Here is an 11,170-nt window from a genome sequence, read left to right as displayed (position 1 = left end):
TCAGAATATACCATGTTTGAATATCTCGATTTCATCTTACGCCTTAAATCGCCTCTGATAATGGCTTACTCGTAAATTGGTATACATAAGTAATGATAAATTAAAAAGTAACTATCATTAAAAATAGATATATGTGTATATAATTACAGGGGATACATACACCCCACCCTCAATATACACATGTAAAGAAAATCCACAGACGAGTGACAATTGTGAAACCTGCTCGCACCCCCCATCTTCGCTCTTGTATTTTCTAGAAGGTTATATAGGTACACAGTTTCATAGAAAAATCGGTGAGGTCAGCACTGACTTTTTAACGAGATTCGGGGGAAGAAGTCAGATAATCTCCTATCTGAGTTAGAAGAAACAGAGGGAAGAAACGTAAATTCGTCATTTAACATCTTACTACTCGCCTTCCCTTTAATCACATGAGTCCATTTACACAGACACAGTGCAGCATGGAGAGACAGTTAAATTAACAGTTAATCTCTCTGCGGCACACCATAAGGGTTTCCTCCCCCCAAAATGACACTTTCAATACTTGTTATTGGTTTTTTTCAAAGACAATACACCACCGATACTGTTGTCAGCCAGGTATATGGCGGGAAAAAAGGCTACAGCGATCTATTCCTACAGACGAGATGTTGTTTATTAATTTATTCATGATATTTAAAATAAATGAAGTACAAAGGGCAGATCCCCAAACATTTTAATTAAAATTTCTTCCTGACAGTTCTTCACATTGTTTCCGTTCTTGGCTTTCTTACTACCCCTTACAATGCATCACATTCAGTGTTCATGTCGACTGGACTACATGTTACAATATACATTTCCCAGATTGATCACATATATCACCGCAGTCTCGCATCGGATCTAATCCTGCGCTGTATGACGCTTACGCCAAGATGAAAAGGAAAACAAAACCCAATGCATTTTTAAGTGGACAACGTTGTTTCGTTGTTCATTGCTCGGGAGGAGAGGTGGATTGGAAGATCCGCCTTAATTGATATGGAGGGGGAAATATCCCTCGACAGAGTGCATTCTTCTGGTGCTGTCTGGGAAAATATTAAACATTCATGCGCTGAAGCAGCTACGGAGATTTGCACCGGTAGCTAACAACACAACCCAGCAACGCAAACGCTTGATTCTGCACGTATCGCGCCTTTCATTGTGTTTCTGTCCTATCTGTTTGTGCGTGGGACCTTGTACAGACAACCACACTTCTCAACCACTTGCACATTTTGCAGAATCAGTGGCATTCTCCCATTCCAACATATGCCTAACCAAAACAAAATACATTTCAAAACTGCAATAAGGCAGTACACGTGGAAGATTGATACTAATGTTCTGTTATTTTTAGTATCGACATGGAGCATAAAGGCTTTAGAAATAAACCAAACGTTCATGTAGTCAACATGAGGACAGGTGACATGAAAAAGGGCCTCCCTTTTTCATTTTTTGGTTTTGCGCTTTGCAGGTTACCCCGCGCCAATTGGTACGAGATATACTATCTCGCGCATCACATGAAAATTCTTGAGAGCGAGACATTGTTGCCTATTTCTTTTTAATAGTACAGTCACCATCACACAACTCTTACCAACTGTTCCTGCTGCAAAAGCTGTATCATGGAATAAGCAAATCGAGGCAACAACCAATAAAATCCAAGAAACAATGAAAATTTCAAGACGAAACAAACAAAATGTATTTGAAATGATATATTAAAAGTGCTTTTGATTTTTTTCTTTTATGTCTTTTCTTTTTTTTTTTTTTTACTGATGATCGACTCCACACACACTCATGACCAAGAAAAGTTTCAGGTGTGTCCTCCTTAAAATGTCCATGAGGTCAAGTTTGCCGCTGAGTTGCACGTCCGTAGCATCAATTGAAAAAAAGTTCAACCATCAGTGATAATATTGTCATAGCGATTAGACTGTTTCTTATTTGTCTAACTTTCTTTATTTTCTGTTTTAAATTCTCACTTCAATTTTAATTCTTGGAGAACATAGCTTCGACAACATATATCGCACTCATTATAAGAAGCAAAAGGTTATATCAAAAATTATTAGTATAGAATCACAGAAAACCTGGTTTAGAACCAGAAAAATACAAAACAGAGAAAGATACATAGACACAGGACATTTCTTATAATTGCTTGGAAACATTATTTTCCCGCTAGGTCTTGATTCTTTTTACTGCGCATACGATGTTTTTTATTTTATTTGTATTTTTTTTTTACAAAAAAGGAAAATAAAGACTAGTATTTTACAAAATGAAGAGAGTAGTTTTCTTGTAGATGAGAGTGGATTTACACAGGAGTAAGTCCATTCCTTATTTTCTGTACATAATGTATTCCATCTCAGGTCTCAGTCCAAAAAAAAAAAAAAAAAAAAGTCTTCTACGGTGTTCAGAAACGAGGTCCTATATATAGTCTTCTTGTTCGGTTGCTTTTGGTCCTTTTACGTTCTTGTTTTTTCGCTTTCTCGTTCGGATCATTGGATGGACATATAAGGCCAGTTGAAGCTGCTCCCGGATAACAACATATCCCTTATGAGGGTTTCAATAGGAGTTTTACCTACCAAGCGGACGAAGAACAGCTGCTCAATTACCGATGAAGAGACGGTGCGGAGAGAAGGCAGCCGCAGTAAAAGCTTGCCAAAGCGGCTGGGCTGGTTAGGGTACTGGCTTCTCACGTATTCCTCTAGGGCGCACTGAGACTTCTCCTGTAGACTTTCGATGTGAGCCGCATCTGACAGGCCACAGGCGTCTGAGCAGCCAAAACAGAACACAAAAGCACCCAGGTTATCATTTAACATTAGTATCATGGGAAAGAGTTAAACTAAAATGAACAAACACAGTTCCATACTATATCGCCATAAAATCAGGGCGACTGCCAAACACGCAAATCACTGTACTAATTCATTTGGACACAATATCACAAAATGTGCTCCCGGTTAAGTAGATACCAAAGCACATGCATAAACCAATCAAAACAAAGAATAAGCTGCAAACGGGTTGAGAAAATGAGATTGAGACGCTCCGACCCCATATTTCGCAGCTAGCCAAGAAATCATAGTGGTTGCGCGGTAGTTCAATTATTTCGTAGTCTACGCAAACGCACTTCGCTTAGCCTACACAGCAATGTTGAATTTCGATGGTTGTTAATATGACTTGATTATTTCCAATATTTTATTCTCGGTTATTTATTTGTCCTGTCTTCAATGATATACCCTCCCTTGCCTATCTTTGAACATGTAAACAAGGCCGCTGGAAGCAATGAAATTTATTAGCAGGATAAAAGTCAATAGTCACGCTTAAAGATCGTCAAAATAACAAAAAGGGACAGTCAAGGCACATACAGCACCACAACATCCTTCGAGTACTTCGAAAGCTTTGTCCCAATTAGCAGAGGAAATGGACTACACGTTAGTAAATTGAAGACTCGTTCCGTACTGTAGATGTTGCCCACCAGCATAAGAGGCATCCGTAACTGTTAATAGCATACCTACCATGCTGCAACACCTACCAAAAATCCTTAATAAAAACACAAACAGTCGGGTATGTGGACCATTGCACAGGCCTATGGGTTTACAACAGCGTTGCAGTGAGCCTATAAAAGACATAGCTGGATTTTTGAATCAGTTTAATGTCTTAAACATCAGACAATGGTATCCAAAAGGCTTTTAGACGGATCTTTATTTCTCAGGGCTATAATTCACTGTGGTCAGACACAATAACCTTATGAACTTGTGAACTGTGCTGGGGCCAAGCTAAGATCTCTGAATGATTTACAATGACCTTAAACTAAGCAGGGTAGCCCATGTATGCAAATCTGTTTAAATTAATAGGAAGCTTCTAGAAATAATAACTAAAGCGATAAAATAGGGACAAATGTGTTCTACATCAAAACAAAACAAAACAAACATAAACACCAAAAACTATATTCTGTTATTTTGCTAAGATAGTTGAGAGTGTTGAATTCCTGCGAATACGTTGCAGAAATGCGCCAGGAAATGTTCTATAGACAGGATCTGCCGGTGTACCACTGTAGGCCACAAACCATCCAACAGTACCAATGTCTTCACATTGCATTACGTTTATAAACTGATAAAAATTCAGAAAATAATATGTTGAAACATACAAATATATGTGTATATATAATATATAATATAATATATAAAGTAAATATATAATATAATATATAAACTAAAGCTGAATTAAAAGACCTCGTTACGTTCTTTCACAGCTACGGTCTTTCCTTGAATACACAGAACAAAGAAATCTATATGGTATAAACTTTACGTTCGTTTACATTTATGTAACGTCTTTGCAGAGGTTCTACAGATTTGAATTTTACGGTAATGGGAATGGTCAGACACAGCTGGACAAAATTTGTACAGCAGTTCTTTAGCAAACGCAATACTAAATAGCAATGTTGTGGAAGAAATGCTTAAATTTGTGAAACTTTACTTTTTTCCAAGTAGAGCAATCATATCCGGGTCAGGGCCTTTCTATCAGAACACATCAATACTTTATAGTATTTGGAAAAAAAATCGGATTCAAATTATCAGAAAAATACTGATAATGTAGTACGTATGAGAATATGTGTGAGCTAATTGAAAAAAAATCGTATGGGGTAAAAAGATTATTCGAGAGAATAATCTCACTGTGAAAAATGCACAGTGAAGGAGGACTCAACAGCCTGAAATAGAATTATTTTGAATTCCCTTTGATCTGTGTGTAGTACCTAGGGGCTTGAGTGTTGACCCTTATATTTCCAGTCACCTATACTTATATATGTGCACACATACTAAACGATAATTTTTTAAAGGAACAAAACACATACGATGTACTGAAATGACTGATGTCTAAATAAAACATCGTAATGCCTAAAACAGTTTCCTTCACTGCAACACATCTATACACTGCATCCTGGGATTAAGGAGTTGGCCTGGCTGTCCAATGCGCAGTCTACTCAGCTAACACTGAAGTGTACGATGACGTACACGAAATATAGATTTACAACGAGGCACCACAGAAACCTGCAATAATTATGAAAGCTGTTTCCCCCGGATTGTCCCAGTTCACCCGAATTTCTGAGAATTGTAGAGCTATTTGTGGAGATCGTATATTTAGGCTCTTCGGGGTGTTAGGAAGGCCTTTGCACGCTCACTGTGCGGTCCCTGTGATTTGTCAAAAGCTCTAATAAGTACTTTATGCAAGTTCTATGTTAGAGAGACTACAGCTATGTCAACTAAATCAGTATAAGAAAAATGCAATGTTTTATTATTAAACATCTGCTCAGTTACATAAGCGTATGGTGTTGTTTTCTGACAGGCTGATCCGTGTTTACACAATTACAAAATAGTAAATTTGGCAAAACATCCTTACATTTCAGCGTTGTTTCTTAAAAAGCAGAACAAAATAAAATATATCTGAACGCTTGAATTTTGTAAAATTCCCGCGGGACGTTTCCTTCGATTAAATATCGGAAGTGGTTACGCAATTGCATCATCAGGATGCTGTAGAATACTTCATTCCTCAAAAGTGCACATGAACACTCAGAGTAGAAGAGGAACACTGCAATGCCTTCTGAAAAATTCACACCACAATAAAAGGATCTTATTGGCTAGATCAAGGCGCCATACATTTTGTTTTCTGTCCACCCCCTCCCTTCCCTTCATACACATACACACACACACACACACACACACACACAATTATTAATTAATTAGACGGGACACGTGTTGCGTAAACGATCACACAGACAATAGAGCCGTAATTTCATTCCACTCTTCTGATGTTGCAGTTTCACCGTGCGCTATATCCTAGATAAAGCCCACCAACATCAGCCGGGAACTACATTTAATTAAATAACACAAAAATACTGTTTTCTTTGTGAATGTAGTATCGAAAACAACACTTATCTTCTCTCTGTGGCCCCTTTTATTAAATTACAGTGCCTCTGGTATGTCAGTTCTTACAATGGCGTACAAATATGATGCAAGCTGTTTTTAAGATGTGGTCTGAACACGGGGAACAGCTCTGAAGGCATTGCCCCTAACGAGTCTACTTCTCTCAGTCTCCTCTAAAAAAAAGGCCTCGCTAACGGTTCGGCGAGCACTCACCTGATGTAAATAGGACTATTGCTTTAATGCAGCTGTACTCTGCCGAGTCGACGTGGAGGGCTTTGAGCTTCTCGACCTGCTCCTGGAAGATACGAATGTGATCCATGAAAGCCACGACTCGGTCCGCGGACATCGGTGAGGCGTGGAGGCCGGCCGCGGCGAGTAGTGGGGCCACATGCAAGGGCATGGAGCACTGAGCAGCGTTAAGCACAAACAACTCGCTCCACGTCAGCCGGAGAAGAGACACCTGGTCTGTGATCTGCAGATCTGGGAAGAAAGGGATGTTCCTGGCCCATTCCACGGCGCTGAAGAGCAAGCGAGCAGCCAGTTCGCAGATGTTTTCGATGCCCATTATATTGTTGGGCTGCATGCACTGGCTGCCGTATCGGGAAGTCGGGTAAGGCTCGGCCCGAAGCAATAACGAGATGTATCCGGAGAGATAGCAATGACCGTTGAGTGGGTCCCCGTTCGTCAGCGCGTACTGGCCTGGGTTCGGCTGGGTTGGAGGCATTCTTCCTCGCTGAACCGCTGACAAAAAGAAAGAGAAGGAGAGGAAATGTGCATCCAGAGCTCATAAACATTGTGTTTTTATGTACAGCCTTCATATTCCACCAGATTCGATGAACTGACAAATAGCTTTTTCTTTTTCTCAAAAGCCTGCCTCTAGACAGCAACCAAAAGTATTAACTTGTATGGATTTACTGTAAGATGATGTGTGTATGAAAGGTTTGTATGTGGATACGGTATTCTGGGAAAAAAAGGACTATTTGCAATGAGCTCCAACCACAAGCTTTTGTCATTAATTCTATTTGAAGTTCCCACTGCATCATACCAGTCTGGCGTTTCACTGTTGCACTGTTTACTTATATATTTGCACGTATACATGAGGATAAACACACAAAACACACGTGTACACACACACACATACACACACACACACACACACACGTGTGTTGATATGTAAAAAGTGTGCTTCCATGTTGTCTGTCAGCCAAATCACTGAGAGGTAATATGAAAATACAAAAACGCTGAAATAACTTAAGCTAAAATACTCGAGGTTAGTGGAATAAACCCATTTTAATAGCTAGAAACGCTCTCTGTACACGCTTGCAGTCGCTAAACACCAAATTCATTAACTGAAAATCACAATCTTCTGCAGTTCGAAAGGTTTCCCCCCAAAAAACCTAATTCGCCTAAAAATAAAAAAATAACATGAATGTATGCAAAATAACATAGAATGTATGCAAAGTAAATCAACGCATTAACAGTTAAATGTTTTGCTCTTCTAAGTCGTGCAAAAGCCCTCCGGGTGATCACATCTAAATAAGTTATGGCCACTATCTACGAGAGTACAGAATGAGTTACATCAAAACAATATTTTTATTGTTTATCATAACTTGCGGTTTAACAAACAGAAAGTAGGTACTTCATTTATGCTGTGTACGCAACAAATAGCGATAATATCCTCAACATATTAGAGCTGTTCCTGTGTTTGGTTATTGGTATTTTCATAAATCGCTGACAAACGAGGAAGGGATGCTATGGCCTCCGCCGAAGCACATTATAAAGCAAAAACAAATCCCTGAAGTTCTGCACAACACAACTTCCCCACATTCATCTGCATTACTTGGTGACCTGCTTTTAAGTTGGTATGTGTAAAAGTAGACACTGCTGGCTAATGCGTATGCAGATGTATGTGTAAAATGCTGCTTGTGTATGCGCACATATGTTCGTATGCAGGCAGTTACACAAACACACGCACACACATACAAACTTAGCTAATGGCTCTAATAATGTCTTTAAATACTAAACGTATTTTAAGAGAATCATATACGTTTGTATCAAGAGAAAGACATGGCGACTCGGGGTATTACTAAAACGGATAAACAATGAAATACTGCTTAGTGCTTTGTTGAAATGCTTACTGCTTTGTTGCAAGTGTGTGATTTGCCTGACCTGAGAAGAGATGCGTTTTACAACACATAAGCATACATGCGCTTTCCTTTGTGCACAGCCTACGCACACAAACATTTACACATACACGCGCATGCATATAGCTCTGCACACACAAATACATGACCTTCATGGTAAATATCACGCCGAGTAAACGCGCCGAGTTGTCTGTGGAAGTCGCGGATATGTAGGTTGCGTTAAAAAAATATATATTCACCTTCCCGCCGCATGCCCACTTTTAAACACTTCTTCAGCCGGCAGTACTGGCACTGGTTGCGATGGTGCTGGTCGATAGGACAGTTCCTGTTGGCACGACATGTATACGTTAAGTTCCTCCGGACACTCCTCTTGAAGAAACTTTTGCATCCCTCGCAGGTGAACTGACCGTAGTGCTTGCCGCTAGATTTGTCTCCGCAAACCACACATTCAATATGCTGTTGACTCTGTCCAGAATTTTGGCTCTGTCCCTTGTCACCAGCAGTCCCTGGCGTTGAAGGGGGTCCCGGCTGACTAGGGGTTTGCGGAGTGTGTGGTGCTGCCGACGCCGCCTGCTGTTGCTCCCTCGCCGGCTGAGCTGCTGGATTCGGGCCGCTCGGAGTTCCTCCGGCCACGTCTTCCTGCGGATCTCGCCAGACGCTAACTACCATTGCCATATCTCGGGCCCGAAAAGTGCTATAAAGCGAACGGATCGCTGGGATTTTTGTAAGTGGAAAAAGAGGAAATTTCAGACACACGGCTGTGCAGAGTTAAATCGGCGCAGGCGATCACATAGGATAAAGTGTAAGCACAGGACGATCAATACATTCAAAATATAAAGTGGCGATAGAAAAGAGACACCCGATCAGGATATGCAAGTGTCGGGAGGCCAGTTCCAAGGTAGATTGCAGTCAGCCATTCAGGAACCCAATCTTGGAAAAAAAGAGCGAACGAGAGGTAACAAATTACAGTTTGGTTTAAAATAACCAGTGAGGAGGCAGGACCGATTCACCGAGACGCAGAAATAAAAATGAAATATATATAAAACACACGCGATCCAGAGTCTGCGGTGAAATAAATCCCCTTCTTTTCTTCCTTGCTCCTTACTCCTGTCTTCACTGGTGGAAGAGAGGAAAAAGCTGAAGAGCGGAATTTTATGTCTATATTTTCAAAATAAAACTCATCTGGACCAACAAAAACGGCGTCGTCGAAGTGCCCCTGTAGTTTCACCTCTCCAGCAGGAATGGAGCGAAAGAGAAAAGATAAAAAGAAAAAACAACAACTAATAGAATATGCAAGAAGGAGAGACCCAAAAATGAATGCGTTTAAACGGGAAGACCAGCAGAGCAATGTTTCCGAAACGGGGATCTGCGCGAATGTCTGTATATAGTGAACTTTGACACTACTATTGAAACTGACACGTTTCTATGGAGATCGCTGCGCCTTATATGGTGCTCATGTCAAGGAGCCAAGAGAGGGGCTGCTGGCAACTGATAATCAAAGGCGACTGACTGGTCAGAGCCCTGCATTGAGAGGGGGGGAGGGAAGGGGGGGTGGATGGGGGGAGAAAAATGGGAGGCTAAGGTTAGCCAAGCCTCCTTCACTCCATTGGTTAGAGTCCTCGTTCCTTGCTACCTACGACTGGGGGTTCTGACAAGCACAATTTACATTGAGCTCGCCCTGCGCTGCTATTTACTTTGAAACCTGATTAGTATGGGTCGTCTATTGTCACAAAAGAGGAAGAAACCCTGGACAGAATAGCCAAAAAGAGGGGTAAAAAGAGGGGGACATAGCTCGGTGCACGTGAAATAAACAAACGTGCGAGGTGAAAGGACTCGAGCCGAATCCCTCAAAGTTTGAGACGGTTAGTTTGGAGGTGCTGTCTTAATTATGAATGCTAATGTGATATATTAGTCCCAAAAATCTATCATTTACAACGCGTATGAGGGTATGTTCGGTATACACAAACACTATTTTCCAAAGCGCAGGAGAGAACAAAACGCAACTTTAACGAAAGAAATTGATGTCTAATAGTCTGTATTTAAAAATAGGAAGAAGCTATAGCTTAATACAGAAGCAGTTTTTAATAACAGTGACCGATTCAGATTGCAGCGAATCTGAAAATCCCGTCTGTAGCCTACTACCAAGAATTATAATTGAAGCTGTTAATGTTTTACAAAAAAATACACATTGATGCCATGTTTTGTTGCTATTATTACGGCAATTCTAAAATCAAGTTAAGTTGTTCGAAAATTGCATGGGGAATTCGGCTGTCTGTGTGTATGTAGACAGAGAAAAGCCTGCGCTTTGCAGACTTAAAATGTCTGGATCGGGCTGCCATCTAGCGTACAGTAGACAATTACAAGGGCACTGTGCTGCATAATTTATTGTGATCTAGTATTCTTCAAAACCTTTTAAAGACACACTTTAAAAATACAGACCTATGTATTTCGGTTTATTTATGTTGTTTTTTATAGGAAAAACGAAGTGAGAAAAATCGGCATTTAGTTGTTGTGTAAATACAATTAAATCTCTTGCAAGTAACATTCCTTAACAGAGAAAAGTTTCCTCAAATTGCAATGAAATGACTTTTTACAAAAGAAGAGTAGGCCTACTGCGTATTAATAACAACCGTAATCAAGTCCACATGCGTGTTTTCATAGACGCAATGGCACGTCAAATGTGTTTGTGCGTCCCTTTGCAGCATTGAAGTTAATTACCATATACTTTTATAAAGCAACCGCATGCAATGGTGAGCCGACAGTTCCACTGTCGATATAGCTTGTATTACTTTGCTAATATATATGGATAAATAGCAAATGTTAAAGCGGTGCTGTGGGGATGCAATTGTCGAAGCGTTCTCCTTGTAAATGCCTATTTTTTGGCGATTCAACAGCGCTACTTTTCGCGTTCCTCTCCCAATTGCTCCAAATAAATTCTCGGTCATGTCTTCTGCTTCGTGAAAAGGTGAAACGAATAAGATTAAATCAGACAAAGGGAAAGTTCTGTAAGTGTATCATCAAGATTTTACTCCACAGATTGGGAAGAGAGCGTGAGGGAGAGAGAGGGAGAGGGGAATAGCGAATGAGAGAAGAAGGAAGAAGGCTTGCACGAAA

General features: G+C 40.3%; 1 protein-coding gene across 2 annotated transcripts; it reads right to left on the bottom strand.

Moving 5' to 3' along the window:
- Positions 1-2,396: 2,396 nt before the first annotated feature.
- nr2f1a (nuclear receptor subfamily 2, group F, member 1a) lies at positions 2,397-9,543 on the bottom strand. 2 transcript variants are annotated; one of them, XM_036527467.1, is made up of 3 exons: positions 8,296-9,543; positions 6,126-6,653; positions 2,397-2,764 (listed from the first exon to the last, which is right to left on the bottom strand). In XM_036527467.1, the coding sequence occupies exons 1-3, from the start codon at positions 8,729-8,731 to the stop codon at positions 2,490-2,492; spliced, it is 1,239 nt and encodes a 412-aa protein (XP_036383360.1). In that variant the 5' UTR covers positions 8,732-9,543; the 3' UTR covers positions 2,397-2,489. The 2 variants fall into 2 exon arrangements, with proteins under 2 accessions (XP_036383360.1, XP_036383361.1); XM_036527468.1 differs by having other exon boundaries at positions 6,126-6,650.
- Between the last annotated feature and the right edge of the window lie 1,627 nt (positions 9,544-11,170).

Source organism: Megalops cyprinoides, chromosome 4 (genome assembly GCF_013368585.1).
Source record: "Megalops cyprinoides isolate fMegCyp1 chromosome 4, fMegCyp1.pri, whole genome shotgun sequence".
NCBI classification, from domain to species: Eukaryota; Metazoa; Chordata; class Actinopteri; order Elopiformes; family Megalopidae; genus Megalops; species Megalops cyprinoides.
This window is presented reverse-complemented; position numbering and strand designations above follow the sequence as displayed.

Excerpts from the sequence above, each read along its gene's own strand:
- nr2f1a (XM_036527467.1), bottom strand. The coding sequence starts at position 8,731 with ATGGCAATGGTAGTTAGCGTCTGGCGAGATCCGCAGGAAGACGTGGCC. Across the intron at positions 6,654-8,295 it reads AGTGGGCATGCGGCGGGAAG|CGGTTCAGCGAGGAAGAATG; the intron begins GTGAATATATAT and ends TCTTTTTGTCAG. Across the intron at positions 2,765-6,125 it reads AATAGTCCTATTTACATCAG|ACGCCTGTGGCCTGTCAGAT; the intron begins GTGAGTGCTCGC and ends TTGGCTGCTCAG.